The following is a 24,658-nucleotide window of genomic DNA, read 5'->3' on the forward strand; positions in this document are numbered from 1 at the left end:
AATAAAATCAGCTATATTGACTAATGAGCATGACTTAACTGTGTAGTGTAGAAAAGTTATAATTACAAAAAAAAAACAAAAAACAAAAAAACAAAACAAAACAAAACAAAAAACAAACAAAAAATGAACTTTAACTCTTTTGTTCAGCAAGAAAAAGTTTGCTGTCAATCAAACATTAATTTTCAGGAAATTAAGGGGCAATGTTATTCGTAAATTTACCTCAACCTTTAAATTGTATGATACCACACTACTGTTGAATTGCACGACAATACTTATCAATTATGGATTTATAAAGAAGTAAATACATATAGCGTCAATATATATAAAAATAGAAACAAGGGTTCATGTACATGGAATATCCTTTCTATCACGTGATCATAATAACCAATGAACAAAGAAGACTGTTACACCATATGTAATATCATTAAAGAGTGTTAATTTGTATGATGAAAAACAACGTGATGTTAAAATATATCAAACATTCACCATTTCTCGTTGATTTGCACGTTCATGAAAATATATTTTGTGTATCATGACAAAATTGTTATATTTTAAGAAATTCTTTTAAGTCTTTATACATCAATACCTACATTACAGCCAAGTCTGAATCTCCATTACTTTATATATGTCGTCATTTTGAAGATAACACAACTTATCCCTTGATTATTTCTACTTCGGACATTTTTCTGTTTACGTAAAAAATGAGTGCATATCCTTCAATTTTGCAAAAGAAATCAACAAAAAACCTAGCAAAAACATTTTATTTTCTTTAAAAATAATCATAAGATCTACTTCATCCAACCAGTAATCCCGAAGCTGGAGACCTGAACAAATTAATAATTGAATTTTTATTTTCCATAAATGATATTTCTAAATACATTGTATCTAAGGTCTGACATTGACTAGTGTGCGTACTTTTTTTTTCTATGTATACTATATTTACTAAAATTATGAAAGAAAAGGAACAATGTGCGAAAGAAAATAAATACTAACAACACTAAAGCGTTGTATTAATTAACTTATTTCATTTATTACAAAATAAAGAACTAGCAAACAAAGTGATTTTTCAACGAAAATAAAATTATTATAATGATATAGACCATGATCCAGCACAACAATCTCGTCCTAGAGTGATTTTATCGATTCAACATGGTTCATTATTAATGTATATAAGACACATTTATGTCTCGCCAAAATATAAGTGCAGCGCTAACTCGGGAATAAAGAAGCAGTGAAGGCTTTTAATAGCCAAATATGGTAAAATTTTAATTTAGAGTTTTCAATTTAGAAAATACAAATACTAGAACATGTGAGATATCAGAGAAAAGGCCATTGGGAATTCCTCAAATTTGGAGATAGCCACAGGACATTATATACAACAAACCTTAAGAGAAGCATAATTTGGAAGCCTGGTTTTAATGGAATATAAGTATGTTCTAAATATGATCTTAAAATTATTGTTCAACTACTTCAGGGAACATATAAATACAAACCCTTGAAAGAGACTTGTGGTGTTCGGGCGAAAAAGTTTGCTTGAAAATTATAGGATTCAAGACTTAGTCGACTATACTTTTCAACTTATAAATTCCATAAATGCATTACAATCATCATAATGAAAAGACAAACCTGTTTCATATATTATGAGAATACACATATTAAGTGATCTAAAGCTGTTTTTTATTTGAAACAGAAACCTCATAAGAGGGAACAATGAGAATTTTTAGGTTCTTTCTTTTCATTCTTCTTTTTTTAGTTCAGGTCAGTTTTGTTTCTATAGGAAAATATAGTAGTCATGAAAGGCTTGAGACATTTTTGAAAATCATTTTCTGATCATGAATACAGCTGAATACGAGACAAGTGAAATTTTGTTCTATAAGTATGGGTCTGTCTAAAAACACAGGCAAGAGGTTATTCATCATATCTCAACATAAACCATGACATTGAACAAACCAATTTTCTACATCCGAAAAACAACTTATCGTCGGATCTGATATATATTGTGAAACCCCGTGCAGGTCCGGGTGTTAAAAGAATAGGCCTGCAGCAGAGCTAAGCTTGTCGTGAAAGGCGACTAAATAGTGCTCAGAACGCTAGTCGGGGGCTAGGGCAACTGGGTTGTGTGCCCCAGGTGGTTGAATGGGGCTACCCCTGGCGTGTTATATGCTGGGGTCGTCAGGCTATAAAACGGAAAAAACCTGACCGTAAACCATAGTGGTGCACCGTGTTTGGAAAAATGCCACGTTCCTCGCACGTTAAAGAACCCTACTGAGGTATTCTTCCGGAGTAGAAACCATTTGACTCCGCTACAGGAGGCTAAATTGCCCGACCCTACCCATCTCTCCCTATTTCCAGTGGCTATCAAAATTTGTCGACCGCATTTTCCTTTTATCCCATCCATTTTTTCATTTCATCATTATTTCATGTTCATTCATCATCCACTTCATGTTCATAGCCTGAATATAGCTGAAATACTGCTGCTCGAGCGTTAAACCTCAACAACCAATCAATCAATCTATATATTGTGAAATAAAATATTACTGGTTATAGTGTAAATATTCTGACCGGAAATTTTTCCGTACGTTTGTGAAGTAGATCGTAACAAAACTTCAAGGGCTTATTTTCCATTGACAAATTTCATTTGCTTTCTTCTTGTCGAATACAGTTTCTATGCGGCCCACTGCAGGGTTTCAAATCATATGAATTTTGGGACTAGGGTGTGCGTAAATAACTAATCATAAGCTTCCGGTTTTAAGACAGAACTGTAAACGTGGCAATTCTTCACTTAAATTGCAAAACAGCAACAGCCAATTTATCGAGGAATTCAGTTAAAACAAAAACAAAAAAATCAATAATCCAATGGTATATTCTAAAATTTTAAGTTGATATCTATAAAGAAATGTGCTGAAAAGTTGGCTTACACTGGTGTGTATGTTACTTTTTCGGATTGTATCGTTAAAATGTATAAAAAATGACTGATAAAATATGAAATGTTGTATCATAATATATATGTGCATTTTGTGCCTTATAATCATTGTAAGAAAACTTAATAACTTCATGTGACTTGACAAAGAAACTTTTCAATTACAAAAAAAGTTCATTTTGTAGGTCATGTGGTAACAAATATGTTTTAACAGTAATAAGTTTATTTTACCCATCATTTTAGGTCTAAACATATCAAGGGAATTAATTGTATTCACTTTTAAATCAAATAAATCATAATGCTGCTATCTCTACTAGGCGATTTTTGAGGGGCTGGGGCTAAAATTGTGAATTTTATTCCATTCTAGCGAAAGGTTATCAAAATCTTTTTTATATGCCCATAGTGAAATGAATATCTGGGTATTCCATTCTAGCGAAAGGTTATCAAAATTTTTTCAAATGCTCATAGTGAAATGAATATCTGGGCTTTCTTTTGGTGATATTTTTATATAAGACAAGTATTTAGTTTACTTGGATGGAAGCAAAATGTTTCATAGCTGAATACTGAGAAATTACCTTGTGGTCTACTTATAGATCCTGGTTTACAAGACAACTCTGCACTTATTTTTGGCAAGTTATCGAATTTATGTTTCAAAAGTAAATATCTATCAACCAAAATAGGACGGCAAAAATTCCTCAGGGAATTGGGCTTATATTTTAATATTTAAGTAATTGGTAGTTACGTCCTTCAAATGAAATTTCAGACTGCATACGGGTATTTATAGATGAAACAACATACTCCATTTCACATATGAAAAGTTTCTCCTTTGAGCATGTATCATCATTCCATCTCCTAATTGGATCTATCAGTAGATTGATGCAGTTTTCATTGTATCTTCCATTAGGTTCTCCTGGGCCCCAAAATGTTGGACTGATTACCTGTCCAGTTGACGCCCATTCCCAAACATTTTCAAAAATCTGATCCGTTCCATCTATCCAATGGTCTGACACAAAAAAAAATGAAATCATTTAATTTCTCGTAGTTGTTAAGGACCCCATATCGAACTATTACAAAAGAGTGAATTCATTGTCATTATATTATTGACATAGAAGTACCCACACAATTACTGTCTACTCACCAAAGCTATTCGTCTTTAACATCATTAGCATATCAAAAATGTAGGTATTCTCTGTCGATGATTCAATTCTAGCAAGGGTTGAACGGAAGTCCTTACAAAAACTCTGTAATAAAAGAGCTTTTGAATTTAAACAAAATAGTATTTTTCATATACAAGGAAATGTGTAACTTAAATATGTACGATGTGAGATTGAAACACGTTATCTATAGATTAATATTATCATATTTTGATAATTAATATTAAAAAATATAAATAATGAAACTCAGTACTGATTATCGATATATGTGTTTTTCAGCCAGAAATTGAATGCTTTGACTAAATAAACGTCTGCCCGAATATACTACTTATTCATAATTCAATCAAATATAGTAGTTTTATCTCATCCCACAATATAATGTCACATATGACGAAAAAAAAATGCTGTTTTGCTTATAGGCATTGCATAATCCATATAAACTCATCAACGCAAATCTGAGCATTATATCAAAACATTTGATTTTGACTGATGAACATACCTCTGCTTGAACCCAGGACAGTTTTTGATTACTAAAGTAATAACATGAAATACCCCAGTGAATCCATCCCCTCTCACATTCAGATGTAACAAATATCAAATCTAAAACAAAAATAGCAGTTTGAAAAATTAAAATAAACAGCACACATATACTGACGTAAAATTCACCTACATGCATATGTCATAAACAGGTTAGTATTATAAATTGTGACATATGTCATTTCATTATCGTGTTCCTTTAACGCCATGCATTCATTTAAGAACACACTAATGCAGTAAATTACTTTTGATCATAAATTGGCCAACCACATGTATATACATTTTTTATACTTTTTGTCAGTTTGCTGTATTTTGATTGGTTTAATACTAGGATAATATACATATATCATAAATCTCGAGTTTAAAATTTTACTAGCATAAACTTTAAACATAATTCAATGTTCATATCCTTGTAGCTTAAGTACTCTATAAATTTAATTCAATGCTTTTTCATGTTTTTGCTTAAGTACTTCATAAATTTAAGTTAAGTTAACATAAAATGATAACAAACACACCTAGTAAGCATTTTAAGTAAGATCCGAAAAAAGAGATTTTCAGTTCTTATTCATGGAAGTATACAAGCTATACCTATTCAAAGATGGAGCTGCATCTACTTTTTAAGTGTCTAGTACACAATGAAAAACATGCAAACACATGGAACTTACGACATGTTTGTACCAATAGTAATATGTAGTTCCGTCTCATATTTCCTAGCCTTTGAATCACAGTACATATAATTGAACTTAATAACATAGACAACAAAGACCAACATGTTATCTGTAATGATCAGTTAAGGGAGATTACTGAATAGGTTTCATTGATAAGAACATATCCCGCTATTCGAATCGGTCATTTCCTTATAATCAGTCTAGAATGAATCCAATGTTGAAAAAAAATAACTTAGTAACGTTTGTTTGTTTGTTTGTTTAGCTATATTCAGGCAATGAACATGAAGTGGATGATAAAATGAACATGAAATGATGATGAAATGAAAAATGGGATGGGACACCAGGACAATGGGGTCGAAAACTTTTGATTGCCACTGGAAATAGGGAGAGCTGGGTAAGGTCGGGCAATTTAGCCTCCTGTGGCGGGGCCCTTTGGTTCCTACTCCGGGAGAATACCACAGTAGGGTTCTTTAACGTGCGAGGAACGTGGCATCTTTCCCAACACGGTGCACCACTATGGTTTGCGGTCAGGTTTTCCGTATTATAGCCTGACTACCCCAGCATGTGACACGCCAGGGGTTCCCCAAACTTAGTAACGTGAAATAGTTCTAGTGTTTACAAGAGGTATTTATACGTATGGTTCATTATATCTCAAAAATTGCAAAATTGTAACTCTAAATAGAAACTAGAAATACGATATTTGATTACAACTTTGGTTCATTCCAGACGATAAAAAAACAGTACTTGCTTAGCATTATATCTCGTTAAAAATTAGTAAAATACTAAAAAGGGGGGGGGTTGTTGTGAAGGGACAACAAACAGAGTGATATACAAATAATATACCATCATTATGTCAACAAACTATCCCGTAACTACCGTTTAACAACTTATTGTTTTCATGTCACAAAATTCTGCAAATTAAGTGGATTGAAATCGAAGTAACCGTAAAATAGTTTTCTACATAAATATCATAATAATTTGAGAGTATTGACAATGTAAACATGAATTATTCATTCAACTGGTATTTATTTAAATTTGAAGATAAAATCAGTATTTTTTAGTTATGACAAAATTGCCCGTAACAGAGATATTTCTTTTTAATACAAACTCAACAACCCATAACCACCTTATCAAGACCTTCTACTTGACCTTCCGCACAAGTCTATATCCTTACTGACGCATGTTTAATAATGGAAATGGCCAGATTTGGAATACGCACAATCATCATTTTCGAAGTTCGTAAGTAAGCATTACGTAAATTCAATAACTTGTAGAAAGCGAGCAGGATAATTTAATTAGGAATCCATTAATATATACTTGTATTTTAAAGCGATAACAGATTTATTTCTGATTGGGTATGTTCATTGCAGTGATTTGGCGCATAACTGCTGACTGTGAAAGGGGATGGCTTAGGAAGAACAACTCCTGTTACTATTTTAGCAATTCAATGAAGTCATGGACAACAGCCGTTGTAAGTTTGTTAGGCAACATGCGCTTTATCGACTCCAAAAATTCCGATACAATCACCTTTCACTTTTTGTTATGAAAATCTTACAAGGCAAACGAGTATTCTATGAGTAGTGCTTGAAAATGTACATGATATCATTAAAAGGCAGGAGTAAAAGGACAATTCGAGGACATCCAAATATAAGCATGTGCAGAAGAAACTTTAAGAAATGATACATTTAATATATGAAATGGATTAAACTGCCACTCACTTTCTGAGTTTTGAATGGACACCCTCTTAGAAGATGTTAACCCTAATGACAAACAAATATGTTTTATCTCATCGAATAGACAAGTAAAAATTAGAACAAAATATGGCAAAAGAAAAAGTAAAATATTGACTTTTACCTCAACCACCGGAGACATAACCGCAAAGCACAGCAACTGATCTAGCTGTGGTAGACTCTCAAAAGGAAAATACCTTCATATCAGATACCATACAAATACTGGGGAGAACTTATGGTATGTATAACAAAGCAAGCGTGATCTTGTTTTTCTTCATATATTTTGAAAGAAGTGTGAATTTGCCTAATGTATACACAAACATTAAGAACGAAACCTTCTAATTTTCGTTACATGGTCGCGAATTTTTTATAAAAAATGCACAAAAAAATTGGCTTATACATTTATGGTCCACAACAACCCTACATATATTTTTTATGGTTGTGTAGTATAACGAGTCTATGAGTTTATTGAGATTAAAATGTGTTTTTAATTATAATTACAAATGTTGATATACAAGTAGTTAAATATGAACGGTCAAAACAAACGGGACATTATTTATTCATATCCGCTTTACATTTGGACTTAGACTGATCATAAAAGTCATATTTACAGTCCGCAACGCGGCTTAATAATAAAGGTTACCTCGTATTTTGATATGAATATATTCAGAATAATGAATAACTATTTGTTTATCTTAGATTTGTTTTAAATTATATTCAGATGGCTTTTGGATCGACGGCACTGATGAGCCACTTGAAGGTATCTGGACCTAGGCATCGACTGGACATCAAATTCAATACGCAAACTGGGCGTTCGGACAGCCAGGACACAATATTTATGTCGATGAAGACTGTCTTCAAATACTGGTGAAGAGAGCAAATGGAGAATGGCATGATCTAAACTGCAGTAGATACTCATATTTTATCTGTGAGATGGAGTAAGTGAAATAACAAAGTGTCAGCATATATTTTGAATTTTAACTCCAAGTATGTTCTGAGGGATTCATAAAAATAATATATACAATACAAATCAAATTTAATTTATAAGTATCATTAAACAGTAAGTAAATGATGTTGAGGCTTATTTGGCAATATATGAACAGATTTTTTTAAAAGTAACTCAGCGAGTTCCATAATGAAATTTTACCCGTGAATCATGAGCTATTTGGTATATAATGCATCCAAAATATAATTTTCTTGCGGTACATTTAAAGATATGTGGACGTGTAGTAATATTTAAGACATTTTAACGACATCAAAAATATTATTTCAAACATTTTCCATTTCATCTTATTGTTAAACATTGATAGTATACCCTACTTAAATGATTGTATTAAAACAAATGCATTACGAAAATTTTATAATAAAAGAATCAGTCAGCCGATAGCAAATGATGCATTTAAAACGAAGAACAGCAGTGACCACTGTTTTTGACATAACTTCTAAACACTTTCTTACTGTACATTTAAGTACGAGTCTACAAGTTCAGACACTGCCAATAATAAAGGAGATTTATGGTGTAGACAAACCCACAACCAAGCGATTCTTTGTTTTTTTTGTCCATATTTTCTATATTTTCATGTTACAATAGTCCTTTCTGTATATATATCTGTATTTTTGATATACATGTAATCATACATTCATCTCCAACTAAGATTAACCAAAATAAAAATCATTCAAGGGCGATTACTCTTGCAAAGTGCATAATTCATTCTCAATCTATATAATGTTTATCCTGAAAGTGCAATAACCAAAAGACAACGTCAGACTGGTTAGGTTGTGAATAAGCAAAACATTGAATTATGTTGGTATTTGATATGCTTCAATCACCTCCTTCCTGATTTTTGCATTAAATATTTATATTTAAAAGGTTTTCTCGCGGCGGCGGCGTAGAATAATTCATACAATCTTAATTTTATCTTAATCTCAAGGAATGTTGCTTTACAATTAATGGCACCATGTAAAGGATGTAAACAATGCTGAAGGCTATATATCTGTTAAAGAAAATTAAAATCTACGTAAAGTGGTTTTCCTTTTGCATCAATATACTTTGATAGCTACTGAATATCAGAGTAAATTCACTTAATCTTCATCTAATATATCATATTTGAAGGAGTAATCAAGGGTACCAGGAACTAAGATTCTAGAGGAAATAAAAAAATGTTATCCAGGAACAACAGAAAACAGACATGAAAAGCAGACAAACGCAACAAAGAACATAAAGGAACTAAAATAATGCATACAATGAAAAAAAGGTAAATGAGCAACTCCAACTCGGATTCTAAAAACACTAAAAACTGGAAGCGTCCTCTGCTGTTATAGTAAACCCACCTAGTTGCTCATAATAAGTCAAGTCCAGGGAAGACGAAAGAGGAAAGGAAAACTATGACACTATGAACACATCAGTTTTCATAGTGCACATGGATACACCGTAATGATCCACGAGTTCATGTTTATTTCTTTGTTTGTTGGGGTTTAACGTCCGAGCAGCAATATGAAAAAGGGATAGGACACAAGGACAATGGGGTCGACAAATTTTGATTGCCACTGGAAATAGGGAGAGGTGGGTAGGGTCTGGCAATTTAGCCTCCTGTGGCGGAGCCCTATGGTTCCTACTCCGGGAGAATACCACAGTAGGGTTCTTTAACGTGCGAGGAACGTGGCATCTTTCCCAACACGGTGCACCACTATGGTTTGCGGTCATGTTTTCCGTATTATAGTCTGACAACCCCAGCATGTAACACGCCAGGGGTACCCCATTCCACCACCTGGGGTACACATCCCAGTTGCTCTGTGGGCAGATCGCCCTAGCCCCTAGGGTTCTGAGCACTATTTAGTAGCCTTTTACGACAAGCTTAGCGCTGTGCAGGCCTATTCTTTTATCACCCGGACCTGCACGGGGACCACCAGTTCATGATGACGACCATAAAACTTCTGTAGTGATGACTTCACTAGTGGCAACATAATCCTGTTCCGGAAGCCTAATTGTAAGAAGTCTAGCGCGATATAAAGCGTCTGCGTAGTTACAGTAACCTCTGGCATAACGTACGAGTTGTTATATGAAAAATCCATACGCAGGTTTTGAAGGGATGTTGCCACAGATTAAAGAAAGTTCACAATTTTGCATGAAAAGTCATCATGTATGTTTTGCATTTTGGTCAATATGTTCCTTTACCATCGATCTGAAAGAATAGGGCAAGATATACAAATATACCAGTTAGCTTCTTTATTATTTATAAGTTCAATACTTTTAACACTTTGGTTTTTTTTTCAGACTTGCTTGACTATAACTAATGTTGCTTCTCATGTTATAATAAAACTTTTAATAATGTCTTGTCTATTAATTGATGCAGTTCTACCGGCCTAATTCCTATAGATATATAAATTCTTCATCATAATCGAGCGGATAACAAGGTTTCTCCACTCGAGATAGTTGATTTTTAGATTCCAACCCACTAGCTTCGGCGAGTGGGTAAAATTTAAATTTTTACTACCGAGAGTAGAAAAATCATTGAATCTCCAAGGGCATTGGAGAATTTTTCTCCCATGGAACCTGTAGAAAACTCGGAAATGTAAAATGGCGGGAAGGAAATTTAGAAACCGCTCGGTGGTTAAAAAGTCACGAGCATTTGCAATCACCGACCTAGAATGGAGAAAATGTTTTATAGTATGCTTAACAATAGTATGAGGATTAAAGGTAGTTCTTATTTATATACATTCATTCAAACAAACATATATATATATATATATATATATATTCATCTTGTGTTATATGCATTTAATGATCAGTAGTTTAAATAGGCTAAAGCGGCCCACAACTCTCATATATTGATTCATAATCTCTTTTTGCATTCTGTAGAAAGTTCCTTGACTAAGATATGATTGATTGATTGATTGTTGGGTTTTAACGTCCTAGCAGCAATATTTCAGCTATATTCAGACAATGAACATGACATGGATGATAAAATGAACATGAAATGATGATGAGATGAAAGAAAGGGGATAGGATATAAGGATAATAGGGTCGAAAAATTTTGATTGCCACTAGAAACGGGGAGGGATGGGTAAGATGGGGCAATTTAGCCTCCTGTGGCGGAGCGCAAAGGTTCCTACTCCTATCGAATACCACAGCAGGGTTCTTTAACGTGCGAGAAACGTGGCACCTTTCTCAACTCGGTGCACCACTATGGTTTGCGGCCAGGTTTTCTGTATTATAGCCTGACAACCCAGCATGTAAGATACTAGGGGTACCCCATTCAACCACCTGGGGCACACAGCCCAGTTGCTCTTTGGGCAGAGCGCATAGCCCCAGGCTAGGTTAATGAGCACTATTTAGTCACCTTTTACGACAAGCTTAGAGCTGCTGCAGGCCTATTATTTTGACACCCGGACGTGCAGTATTCGATCTAAACATATTTAATTCATAGCATCATCAGAGACATTACCTTATTTGTTGGGGTTCATAATTAGATGTAGTTCATAAAGTTTATTTAATGTCTAGTTTTCATACGTACTGCCTTCTTTCTCTCTGTCCTTAATATTTCTGGGTTATTTTAATTTATTCTGTTAAACATAGTGTGGCCATGTACTTGGAGTTTTATGTGTATGTTTTTGAATTTCCCATTTGATGCCGACATTTTTGCAAATATATCTTGCATTTTTTTTAAGTCAACACACTTATCGGTCAGATATTGTGCATTGACGCAATACTGTGGCATAGATTTTGACTTAAAAAAACATTTTGCTCGTCCTATTTCCCATGTCCAATCCAACATTTATCTATGATCTATCAATTATCTTTATATAATATTATATTTCATATTTGTACATGATACAATATATAACATGATATTGATATGTTTACCAGTCATGTATGCCTATTTCATTCCATTTCCCAATTTTCCTATTTTAAATGATACATTCCTCCTCATTTTTCATTTAATTTTGTCCTAAACCAGATATCATTTACACTTATCATGAATTTTAAAATATTGAATAAAATTCTGTATATATGACCTAAAGGGTCGACTGCATGACTTACCCCTTTAATAGAGGTATGTTTTTAGAACGATTTTATTTACGTATTTTCCAACTTTAAAACACGCCAAAATGTTCTACTAGGGGAAATACGTGGAATATTTTTATTGTCAACCATGGACTGGCCATGTCGTTATGTAAGACATCGCTTTCCCTTGGGGTAAAACAATGCGACAGTAAAACAATGATAAAATCTAGTTTCCGAGATTTATTTCTTAATTATTAGAATAAATATATTCTGTTAAACTATTTTTGTTCGTGTCAAACCAATTTTCTTGTTTTTTTTTTTGTATCAGCTAATCCACAACCTCAGGAATTCAAAGAATATTAACAACAGACCATCGGTTTAGGGTTGTCGACCTTGATATATACCTGTAAAAATATATGTATGACAGTATTTCTTATTTTGTTGCCCCGTGCAGGTCCGGGTGTCAAAAGAATAGGCCTGCAGCAGCGCTAAGCTTGTCGTATAAGGCGACTAAATAGTGCTCAGAACCTTAGCCCAGGGCTAGGGCGCTCTGCCCACAGAGCAACTGGGATGCGTGCCCCAGGTGATTGAATGGGGTACCCCTGGCGTGTTACATGCTGGGGTTGTCAGGCTATAATACGGAAAACCTGACCGAAAACCATAGTGTTGCACCGTGTTGGGAAAGATGCCACGTTCCTCGCACGTTAAAGAACCCTGCTGTGGTATTCTCCCGGAGTAGGATCCATAGGGCTCCGCCACAGGAGGCTAAATTGCCCAACCCTACCCACCTCTCCCTATTTCCAGTGCAATCAAAATTTGTCGACCCCATTGCCCTTGTGTCCCATCCCTTTTTCATTTCATCATTATTTCATGTTCATTTTATCATCAATTTCATGTTCATCGTCTGAATATAGCTGAAATATTGCTGCTCGGACGTTAAACCCCAACAAACAAAATGACAAACATCTTATTTTGTTTATGTAAATCAGCTTCAAAATGTCATTTGTGAAGGAAAACTAACAACACGTTTTGGAATCAATGTTTCCATAGGGTGTTCCCTACATGCCAATTGAATTGAACTGTAGGCGCATAATGTTTCTTTTTAAGTGGGATTTTGGCTCCATTTTTTGCAAGTGATATACACTTTTATACGTCTGGCCTCTATTTAAAGGACTTTGAATACCACTGAATAAGAACAAAAGTTTTTTGAGTAAAGTCATGTTTGGGAGTTTTTGTACAAACAAAATTGAGTAGCTAGTTATTTTTTTTCTTGGTGGTGGCGTAATTAACACCAATTGAAATAATAAATAGTAATCAGTAAAGGTTATTACAACCATTAAAAGTAATTGAAATGTGTTCGGAAAATTGTAAATGAATTTAAGTTAGTTAAAAGTTCCTGTCTTTTTTTTCAATTTTTTTAGCAGTGATTATAAAAATATACATTGTAAATGAACTCATTAATTGCCGGTAAAAGTTCGGGTTATGTCTACTACATTAAATAAAAAAAAATATGTTTTTGTTAAAGGGTAATCATGGGAACAAGATTCGAGAGAAGATCAAATGAATTTATCCTAACGATAAAGAGGGAGGGAAGGAACAGAAGACACAACAAAAACCACGAATAACCAAAACTAAACGTAAAAAGAAACAAAAGTAAATGAGGAACCTAGACTCCACTGAAAAAAAAAAAGAAAAAATAACGGGAGCACGTACCTGGTATTCTGATGGGTAATCGGTCTCTGCTTTTCTAGAAACACCCGCCAATTTATTACTCTTTGTGGTAGAAAAACGTGCTCCGTTTTTGGTAAAAGACTGTTGTTAGTTGCCGTTACAAGTATGCAAAGTGATGGGCTATAATCAGAAGGTCCACAATAAGGACTGCTAATCAGAGAGTCATATTATAGCTTATAATAGATTTTACATATGATATAAAAAATACAACATGACTATTACTTAAAAACAGGTCATAGCTTCCATATCATTTGGAAACTGAAATTCATATTTTATAACATTTATGAAAACTTCATCCTTGATGAGAAGTGTTTTGTACAAATTGACATTATACAGTATAACTGCATCTAAAGACACAGTAGACATTACCCTCGGAAAGTAAATCAAATTATCTTTTTCTATTAGACAATGAAATGTGCGTGCTTTATGTTATCATTAATATTCAGGTTTGATTTGGTTTAAAGTTTGTTGTAAGAGTAACTGCAAAGTCTACAACGCCCATTCGATGATTACCTAACAAGGCAAACTTGGATTGTAAGTTACCGTATATAATTTGTCAATATATCTTTAAGATTAATTACGCCTACTACTTAAAAATATTATCCCCCTCCATGTTCAAAATATCTCCTTTCTTTTCAAAAGTAGTATACAAGCTAGCAACTATTATTTCACTGCTTAACTATTAAATGCTAATATTTTGCTGTGGTTGTTTTAAAAGCACTTAAAGGTCGGAAAACTCGTTTTGTTCATCCATCGCGTAAGCTTTATTACAACTTTGATTACTTTTGTCTGGGTGCTGCAGACGAAATAGTGGAAGTTTTATACATCATTGCCTCAATTGGATTGGTCCTAAAAACCCAAATACCTTAACTGTGACGACAGTTGCATTATATCCATAAATATATTTGTTACTAAATTGTATGGCAGAATGATATAATTATTTGTCTATTTTATTTGAATATAATAATATCATTATAGAAAGAAGTATTTTCCAACAGTCTATGACAATTCCGATTTTTTCAAATGAATGAATATAAATTTAGTTCAAAACTAAAAATACATTAAGTATTCTACACGAAAACATGATGAAGGTGAAATACGCATTGATAATTTTGACACATTCTGTGATCATATTATTTGACCTGAATTGAGCAGACAAGATTAACAACTTTTCGTAATGCAGATAGTTTATAGAGAAAGTGCACCGTAACGAAGAAACTCTTTCATTGGATGGAGTACACTTCATATTCATGTTCAACATTTTGAATTGAAGGTGTTATTTATTTCTATCTATGTGCAATTAAAAAAACAATGAAAAAATTAAGACTTACACTATAAGAACAATTTCCAATAATGGCGATTTTTGGTCCAAATAGGACTTTAAAAATTGTACATTCTTTAGAAATATTAAAATGTTATCTTCATATGACAGCAACATTTGCTCAATGGGGTCTATTCTGTGACGAACAAATAACATCATATACATCATCATTCTCCGTTTTTGAATTTAAAGAGTAGGAGAATAATGAAAAAAACTTCACACAACATATTCTATCACTTTTAATATGTACGTTACACACTTTCATTTGTTTTCACTTGCGTACTATAATTGGAGTTTACCTGCTCCATTATTGTTATTTGATCCTATACTATACACTAAGGAAATTCAGGTGTTAGACTATATATGATCCATTAAGCCAATGCTCTGTTAATAAACAAAGATCACTTTCATTTAATAAAGTTCGAAAATATTAAGTACCATACATAGCACCTCGCATATTCCATGTAGATACCTTAAGTGTACAACTTATGAGTATACATGTGTTATAAAGTAACAATGACTGATTGTATCATGAATGTGACCACAGTGAAACTCTTTGATATCTATCATAGAGGACATAGTTACGTACATAAACACCCTCTGACCAGAACTATGCTTAAATAATCATTGTCATAAATATTATCACGCATAAAGTAAGATGGTCTACCCCTATTTTCAGACCTTTTTAACATTTTAGTAAAGATCACATGATTACCTTTGTTTCCATTAATATTGTAACTGCCCTGTCAACTTGTTCATAAGATTTATCAGCACTACCATCGTATATGACAATACCTTTTTGTACGCTTTCTGTGAACACTACAGAATATTTTGGAGTCGTCTTCATATAGGTCCCTCGATTCATGGTCTCGCTCATATCTGAAATGAAGACCTCTTTTGTTATATAAAGAGTATTGATAATGTTAATGACGGTCATCGCGTCTCGTATTTTTTTTAAAAATTACATGTAAAATGATCATTGACATTATGGTTCCGACAACTGGCATATCGGTAAAGTTGTCTTTCTCGTCATTTTGAGTTTTGTACGTATCGTGCACACTCGTGTTTTATACGTCGTCGTCGTTTTTTTGTCTCTAAACATCGATTTTTATTTCCTTGCGTAGTGATTTCAGGTGTTTCCCCTTTGCCAACATCATTTTCCCAGGTAACGCGTCACTGTCTGACTTTTCAAATAAAACATGTCTAATCAGTGACTTGGTTGTCAAAGGTCCACAATAGGATATACAACTTATAGTCTTAGATAACCTTTTATATATCACTCACAATAGACAGCATGACTGGTACACGTATTCAAGTTAGTTTGCTTATAATTTGTAAGTTCAATATGTAATACTTTTTCCATTTTTCAAACCTGGCTGAAAACATTTAATGCTACTACTCGTTTTATGATAATACGTTTAATATTGCTTTGTTCATAAATTGATTGTAATCATGCAATTCAAGTCCAAGTAAAGACCACATTTACTAGTATACTAAACAGCAGTACGACGAATACAAGTCAATCTGATTTAAATAGATTCATAACATACATAAAATCATGTATATAAGTAGTCAATGTATGGTCATTGTATGATATGAATTCAATGATCAGTATTATATAATTATTTAAAGCATAAAGCAGTCTTCAGCTATAATCTATTGTTTGGATTTAAATTCTCTTTCTATTGTACAGAAAATTCTTTGACTGTATGTAAGACATGTCAAAGCAAAGTTTTCGATCCAGACATCTCAGGCTCATCAGTAACATTCTCGATTTTTTATGTCGGAATTCATTCGCTTTTTCAGACGTATCCGGTATATTTTCGCTTTTTACCCTTTGACCTTAAAGACGTTGAAGACGATAAAGATGTTTCCCGATTAGCAAAATATTGACAACTTAGAGGCGTTTAAAATAAATGTATCCAAATTGCGTGTCATGTGTTATATCCTGAATGAAATGTTGAATGATAAAGTAGAAAGAACAAAATTTCACAACGTAGGCTATCTTTTTTAAAAGATATTACTCGTTTAGTGTATTGTCGTCTTTTTCTTTATCTTCAGTTTTTATGTGTAATTTACATGGTTATTGGTTTGAAATTTGGCCATTTACCTGGATTTTGATGTATCTGAAACAAAAAAAAATGTTGTTTCTGTATTTTTGTCGATCTTACGATATTTTTTTTTCCATTAACACACTTATAGTTAAGATATTTTGTATTGAAGCTATAAATACCACATATTTAAAGAATTACAATGTATCGGTCAATAAAACAACTAATAAGTAAACAGAGAATTGAACCACATGAACCTACCAAAAAAAATGCCTTGATCAAAAGCCTTCCAAAAGAGCAATTCGTAGCTGTTGCAAGACACTTTTTTATATGTATATATAGGTGGTTGTAAAGACTAAGGGAAGTGTGTATTGATAGAAGTAAACATCAACATTCAATGTTGGAAGAATGTTATCATTAATTGTGTATCTTGTATTACATGTATCCTATACCAAACCTTTACATCAGTTTCAGCAACGTTTTCAACGGGATTGGCTGAATGTCCTAGAGGATGGTATCATTTTAGTAATTCCTGTTATTTCTTCAGCGCCACTCATCGGTCTTGGTCGTCTGCTGCAGTAATTCATTTTAAATATTTTATTTGTGAATAAATCAAAATCTAACTCGGTTCTTTGAATAAACATATTATATAGTGATAAAAAGCAGTAACTCCACGATTCAATCCGGAAATACAAGCATAATCCTTATGTCATGTCCTTAGTGCATATTTGTTTTTCGCTGATACAAAAATGTCAATTTTGATGTTCCTAATTTAGACCACTCAGCCAACTCGGCTACATAAAACATAGCTTTCATTAACCGAGTGATTCCTCCTTGCAAGTATATCTAAAGGATAAACATCATCACATGATGTTGAACTGCATAGCGTTTACGATAGGACAACCTCTGATGGTATCGGGTAAGACAGTAGATGATTGAAATACAGATGCAGCCACACAAATTAATATACATATTAAAGTCAAATAGCATGGGGAACTCTACCTTCTGACTTATCTAATTACACATCATAAGCTATTGTTTACATTTTAGATTTATTCACCAGAAAGTATCACTTGGTTAGTGAAAGCTATATATCATATAGCCTAGTTTGCCAAGTGGTCTAGACCGTTGGATTTAATGCTGGTGGTGTTGGGATAGATGTCAGAGTAGAGAAGGGTTTCGAATTTCCCTGAGGGAGCGACCACATCTACATTGCAAATTTGCAGCCTCAAATAGATTCATGACTTTGGGTATACTTTGGACTCGATTATATATATATATATATATATATATATGTATAAGCATCCTTAGCATCCTTACACCAACATTCTATGTTAATCCTAGCCGAGCATGCTTTATGTCTATATAGTATTATATTAGCAAGTAAGATGGTAGAGTTCCCTCATAGTATTAGATTGTTTGTTTTGTTTGTTTGTTGGGGTTTAACACCCGAGCAGCAATATTTTAGCTACATCCAAGCGATAGACATGATTAATTGATTGTTGGGGTTTAACGTCCAAGCAGCAATATTTCAGCTTTATTCAGACGATGAACATGAAATGATCATGAAATGAAAAATGGGATGGAATACAAGGACAATAGGGTCAACAAATTTTGATTGCCATTAGAAAAAAGAAGGGATGAATAGGGTCGGGCAATTTAGCCTCTTGTGGCGGAGCGCAAAGGTTCCTACTCCTATAGAATACCACAGCAAGGTTTTTTAACGTGCGAGGAATGTGACATCTTCCCCAACACGGTGCACCACTATGGTTTGCGGTCTGGTTTTCCGTATTACAATGCCCCGTGCAGGTCCGGGTGTCAAACGAATAGGCCTGCAGCAGCTCTAAGCTTGTCGTAAAAAGCGCTAAGTGCTCAGAAACCTAGCCGTGGGCTAGGCGGTCTGCCCACAGAGCAATGGGATGTGTGCCCTGGGTTCTTGAGCACTATTTAGTCGCCTATTAGGTCAAGCTTAGCGCTGCTGCAGGCCTATTTTTTTTTACACCCGGACCTATTAGTCTGATAGGATGACACAGGATAGTTAAGGCATTTCAAGTGTATTTTTTACTACGTAAAATAATAATGTCATAAGCAAAGTCTACGTCAACGTCAACGTCTGCAGGCAATTACAATTTTTAATTAAACATAAACTTTTCGAAAATGCTATTCAGATACATTGGGAGTAAAAAGAAGATAAAGGGTTTCAAACATCACTCCAGTGTTTAGCTTAAATATTCTTTAGAAATTTGATTATTTCACATTTCATACAATTTTAGTATATATGGAAAACGGCGTTGGGTACAAGCTTGAACATTTCACGGCACCCCCCCCCTTTTCAGTATAACTATTATCTCAGTGTTTCATTTTTATGTCAATATTTCACCGACTTTAACAGATTAACAAATTTCACCGCACAACATATTTCTAATATGATTTCCTTGACTAATCCGACGATTCATTTCTTTTTCCAGCAAAATTCAGAACAAATACATTAATACAAATTATCTTGCCAAATTTTATCCTATTTTGTTGCGATTAACAGGTCGGGCATAAGCATTTTATAGTTGAGTCGAAAGACGTCAGGAAATGATCACGTGATTCATAAGGAAAAATCCCAATAAATTGAAAGTAGAAAATCCTGTATTTTAAAACCTGTTTCATCCAACAAAACATATAGGAATCATAAAAAAACAATTTTAGTCATTTTAAAACAGTTTTACTGTAGAATGCGTCTTAAAGGTATATTTTATTTTTTTTTACTAACGGCCTTTACCGTCCTGCGGAGGGAAATCTACCATCTTGCTAATGCTTTACTATATACACATTTATGTACAATATAAACATTTCGTCTCCGAATAGACAAGCTGTGTATATTTTGACATTTTGCAGTATATAACTGTTTTACTGCAAATCAGGGGACACAAACCTCTGAACGTAAGTCCAATTATCCATATTTATAGAGAGTGAAATATGCTTGGTTTATTTTAACGGTTAACTTCTGGATAATTTTGTTTAAATTTTGTTTTTAGAGTTTTTGTATTGCCAACAACGCCAATTTAGCTGTCATAGAGACACAGGCGGAGAACAATTTTCTTGCTGATGTTATCAACCGAATAAAAGCAGGATTGTCTAAACGGGCGAACATAGACTGTAAGTTATGAATGAAAATCTTTAGAATAGATACCGCCTTTTATAAAAAAAATGTATTTTACCCGCCTCAATGTTTAGGCTATTACATTTCCTTTCGAAAGTTGTATACTCGCTAAGCAGCTAATATTGTTTTACTGTTAAATTATTCAGTACTTGTCTTTGGGTGTTGTTGCCTTATATCTCGTAGGAATAATTTATTTAACTTTTTTACAAATCAGATGATTTTTGGATTGATGGTACAGACGAGATATTGGAAGGTAATTGGGTCTGGGCCCGAAGTGGTAAACCCCTTACATACAGTAACTGGGGTCCTGATCAACCCGATGATGGAAGTCACAATGAAGACTGTCTTGAAATGGTAATATGGGATGGGCATGTTGGACAATGGAACGATGATACATGCTCGGATGAGTCGCATTTTATATGTGAAATGGAGTAAGTGGAACTTTTACTAGACAAATAGCAACAACTATTTCATATACAAAAACAAAGTTTTTTAAGCAAAAAAGTTTATTCCTTTAATTATACGTATTATTTGACTTTGTATTGTAACTTGAAAACAAACAATTATTGTTTTCGCATATATATGGAGTTTAAACATGCATTCATTCAATAATTTGGTATGGAGTTTAACCCAGAAAACATACTTTTTTCGTCCCATATCCCATTCAACATTTACTTGTTTGTTTGTTTGCTTGTTGGGGTTTAACGTCCGAGCAGCAATATTTCAGCTATATTCAGACGATGAACATGATGATAAAATGAACATGATATGATGATGAAATGAAAAAGGGATGGGACACAAGGACAATGGGGTCGAACAATTTTGATAGCCACTGGAAATAGGGACAGATGGGTAGGATCTGACAATTTAGCCTCCTGCGGCGGAGCCCTACGGTTCCTACTCCGATAGAATACCATAGTAAGGTTTTTTAATGTGCGAGGAACGTGGCATCTTTCCCAACATGGTGCGCCACTATGGTTTGCGGTCAGGTTTTCCGTATCATAGCCTGACAACCTCAGCATGTAACACGCCAGGGTACCCCATTCCACCACCTGGGGTACACATCCCTACCCACATCTCCCGATTTCCAGTGGCAATCAAAATTTCTCGACCCCATTGTCCTTGTGTCTCATCCTTTTTTTCATTTCATCATCATTTTATGTTCATTTTATCATCAATTTCATGTTCATCGTCTGAATATAGCTGAAATATTGCTGCTCGAACGTTAAAACCCAACAAACAAACAAACAAACCATATGTACACATTATTAGTTATGTATGTTACGGAATAAGCTGTAAGTTTTTGTTTTTTTGTTTTTTTGTTGTTATACCATGTTTCATATTCATACATAAAACAACATGATATAGATTTCTTTCCGATTCCCAATGTTCTTACTCCTCCTCATTCTCCATGTTATTTTGTTTTATATAAGTTATTATTTTAACTTATCATGAAATTTAGAATTTTTAGTAATAATCTGTATTATTATCCTAAGGGGTCAACTGCCCCTTTAGTAGAGGTATGTTTTAGAACGACTTTATATACTTATTTTCCAATTTCCAAAATAATTCCGTATTCCCAAAGTTTGTTTTCTTTTGATAACTGATTAATTGAATTGTATAAATACAGCAATACTAATCATACAAATTGTGGTAAGGTGTTTACTTGTTTTAAAGGAATCTGTATATTTGGGTTTTAAAATAATGTACAAAATAAAAAAAAAAAAATACTGTTAAAATACTGATAAAATATTCATCTGAAAAGCAAAATTCAAGGGTATAGTCATAAGGAATAGTCAAAAGAAGAAATGCCATATACCGTTAAAGCCAATTTCAAGGCAAAAACCCGGAGGTTGGGATGAACAAATTGGTTTTACTTGGATAACTGTAATACCTGATATCATAATGTCATTAACGTCCCATTTATGTTTTAGGAAATAGAATGATCTCATTCTTTATTTTAATATTCTTATTGTTAACCCCTTTATGTGATAAATGTACCTCTGAGTTGCGTTCACCAGTTTGTGCAAATTTAATTGAAAAACAAAAAATGACTATCATTTCTCAAAAATAGATGTTTATCCGTAAAAATATATTCATGTCAGTTATTCTTATTTCATTTATGTAAATCAGATACAAAATGTCATTTGGGAAGGAAAACCAATTTCAAGTTTGAGAATCAATGTTTCCAAAAAGTGTATATTATATGATATTTGAGTTAAATTGTACTCGCAAGACTTTTCATTTTAACATGAATTTCTGTTACTATCTTCTGGAACAGGGTTATGTTGATATATGATTAAAGTCTTCACTACAGAAATTTTATCGTCGCCACCGTGATCATTGTGATCGTTATGGTGTATCCATGTGCACAATAAGAACCGATTTGTTCAACGTGTCATAGTTTTCGTTTCCATTTCCTCTTTCGTCTACGCGGACTTGACTTTTAATGGACGACTTAGCGGGTGAAAAGTAGAGGACGTTTACCCTATCTGTGCACCTGGTCCATGCTCCCAGTTTTTAATGAAGTCCAAGTTGCTCATTTACTTTTGTTGCATTGTACGTATTATTTTGGTTGTTTCATGTTCTTTGATGTTTGTGTCTGTTTTCCGGGTTTGGTCTTTGTCCCTCAATTACATTACTCCTTGCATGTTATATACATTTTCATCTGTCTGGGTTTTGAATACCACTGAGTAACAACAAAAGTTTTTTTAGTAAAGTCTCAGCTTGGGTACTATTGTACAAGAACTTGGATAGATAGTTAGTTCTTCCTTGTTGGTAGCGCAATTACCATCAGTTGAAGTTAGACATTATTATACAATCCGTGATGATTTCTACAATCATTACAAGTAATTTAAATGTTGTGTACCAAAAACAAAATGAAAACAACACTTGGACTTTTTTTGATAGGAAATCCACAAATTAAAAAAAAAAGACTTTTTCGTGATCTCACAAAAGTTGGCATCCAAAAATTAAAGTACCGTCACAATATATGATACACTTCCATTTAATCAAACAATTTATACCACGAATTATTTGTAATTATTTGGTATCCATATTACTATTCATTTTTATATCGGTCCCAACTCAATACAAGACTGTCATATCAACACGATCAAGCATAAGAATTTTGCTGTAGGGTTTATGTAAGGGACGTAATGGAAAATTGGAGAGCTTAATCTTAATCATTTGTTTTGCAACTTCTGACGTTGACGAGTCGGGAAGATTTTATTCTATTTCCACCGAAAGATACCACACCGGAATTATAATTTGTAGTAGAAAGCTTTTGGTATCAAGTTGATTGAAATATGTTACTTTACCCAATTAACTATAAGAATGTGGTCTTTCTTTTCTGTTTCCATCTATGTCTTAATTTGTTGTGTTCTATTCCAGGTATCCAGCCTCTGGAGGGAGTATTTTTGGATGATAAAACAATTGAAATTACGCATATATGTGTTTTCAGATTTTTTTCTCATACATTAGAATTTAAACACCAAGTACGGACCAGGTTCAATATCGACGTATGTATTAGTTTATGCGTGTTTTATTTTTGATTTTGTTTTTATGTCTGGGTGCGTAAGAAATAATATAAATAAAAGTTTGGCCATCATGACCTAAGTTGGTATCACAATACACTAGTACTAAAGCATGCATGTCATGAGTTTACACATTTCAAATATATGAAAAATGGTTTCACAAAAAAACTTAATCCAATTCGTTTATTGGTCATATAATATCATTGGTAGCAATAAAACTTGCTACTGATCTACGTGCACACTAACTGCTACATTGCATATACATGATTACATGTACTAATCTACTAGTGTATTCATTTCGGTTTCATATGTCTCCTTCATTTTCTTTCCTGCAATTTGACTCCACTCCATTTTACACACAGATGATATATAGCGGAAAATGTTAATATATTGTACATGACTAAATGATATTAAGAGAAAAATCAAAACAAACATGTGTGCATATGGTCCATACTTTACCCCCACCGGTCCAGAAACCCTCTGCAGAACATCAGAAATAATTTTCCTGACAATACAAAACAAAGTCGCATGATTACCTGTAGCCTTTGAAAATATCCATGATTACACATCATGAGGTTTGTTTCTTGTTTAAAATGGTATAACGTCTTTGAACTTAAAAAAATAGAAAAGTCGTTAAGCAAAACGAAAATGAACGGCTATACGGAAGTAAATCTCTAATATAGTCATTTGTTATAGTGTTGTTACGAAATATATTGTACTGTACTATTGCTGTCTAAATGATTACCTGTAGCCTTTGAAAATATCAATGATTACACATCATGAGTTTTGTTTCTTCTTTAAAATGGTATAACGTCTTTGAACTTAAAAATTTAGAAAAGTCGTTAAGTAAAACG

At 33.4% G+C, this 24,658-nt stretch overlaps 2 protein-coding genes across 6 annotated transcripts; one reads left to right on the forward strand and one right to left on the reverse strand.

The window, feature by feature from the left end:
- Positions 1-675: 675 nt before the first annotated feature.
- Positions 676-16,226, reverse strand: LOC148614169 (perlucin-like protein). Of its 4 annotated transcripts, none has more exons than XM_088588056.1 (5): positions 15,862-16,223; positions 4,574-4,674; positions 4,059-4,161; positions 3,719-3,911; positions 747-824 (listed from the first exon to the last, which is right to left on the reverse strand). In XM_088588056.1, the coding sequence occupies exons 1-5, from the start codon at positions 16,001-16,003 to the stop codon at positions 794-796; spliced, it is 570 nt and encodes a 189-aa protein (XP_088444182.1). In that variant the 5' UTR covers positions 16,004-16,223; the 3' UTR covers positions 747-793. The 4 variants fall into 4 exon arrangements, with proteins under 4 accessions (XP_088444184.1, XP_088444182.1, XP_088444180.1 ...); XM_088588054.1 differs by having other exon boundaries at positions 3,719-3,923; positions 15,862-16,212; XM_088588057.1 differs by lacking the exon at positions 15,862-16,223 and adding an exon at positions 5,277-5,419 and having other exon boundaries at positions 3,719-3,923.
- Positions 16,227-16,260: 34 nt separating this feature from the next.
- Positions 16,261-23,718, forward strand: LOC148614170 (perlucin-like). 2 transcript variants are annotated; one of them, XM_088588061.1, is made up of 5 exons: positions 16,261-16,400; positions 17,586-17,695; positions 20,144-20,264; positions 20,483-20,699; positions 23,662-23,718. In XM_088588061.1, the coding sequence occupies exons 1-5, from the start codon at positions 16,361-16,363 to the stop codon at positions 23,693-23,695; spliced, it is 522 nt and encodes a 173-aa protein (XP_088444187.1). In that variant the 5' UTR covers positions 16,261-16,360; the 3' UTR covers positions 23,696-23,718. The 2 variants fall into 2 exon arrangements, with proteins under 2 accessions (XP_088444187.1, XP_088444188.1); XM_088588062.1 differs by lacking the exon at positions 17,586-17,695 and having other exon boundaries at positions 16,284-16,381.
- The last annotated feature ends 940 nt before the right edge of the window (positions 23,719-24,658 follow it).

Source organism: Perna viridis, chromosome 6, assembly GCF_037379345.1.
Source record: "Perna viridis isolate PV_CMFRI_1.1 ecotype Kerala chromosome 6, ASM3737934v1, whole genome shotgun sequence".
NCBI lineage: Eukaryota > Metazoa > Mollusca > Bivalvia > Mytilida > Mytilidae > Perna > Perna viridis.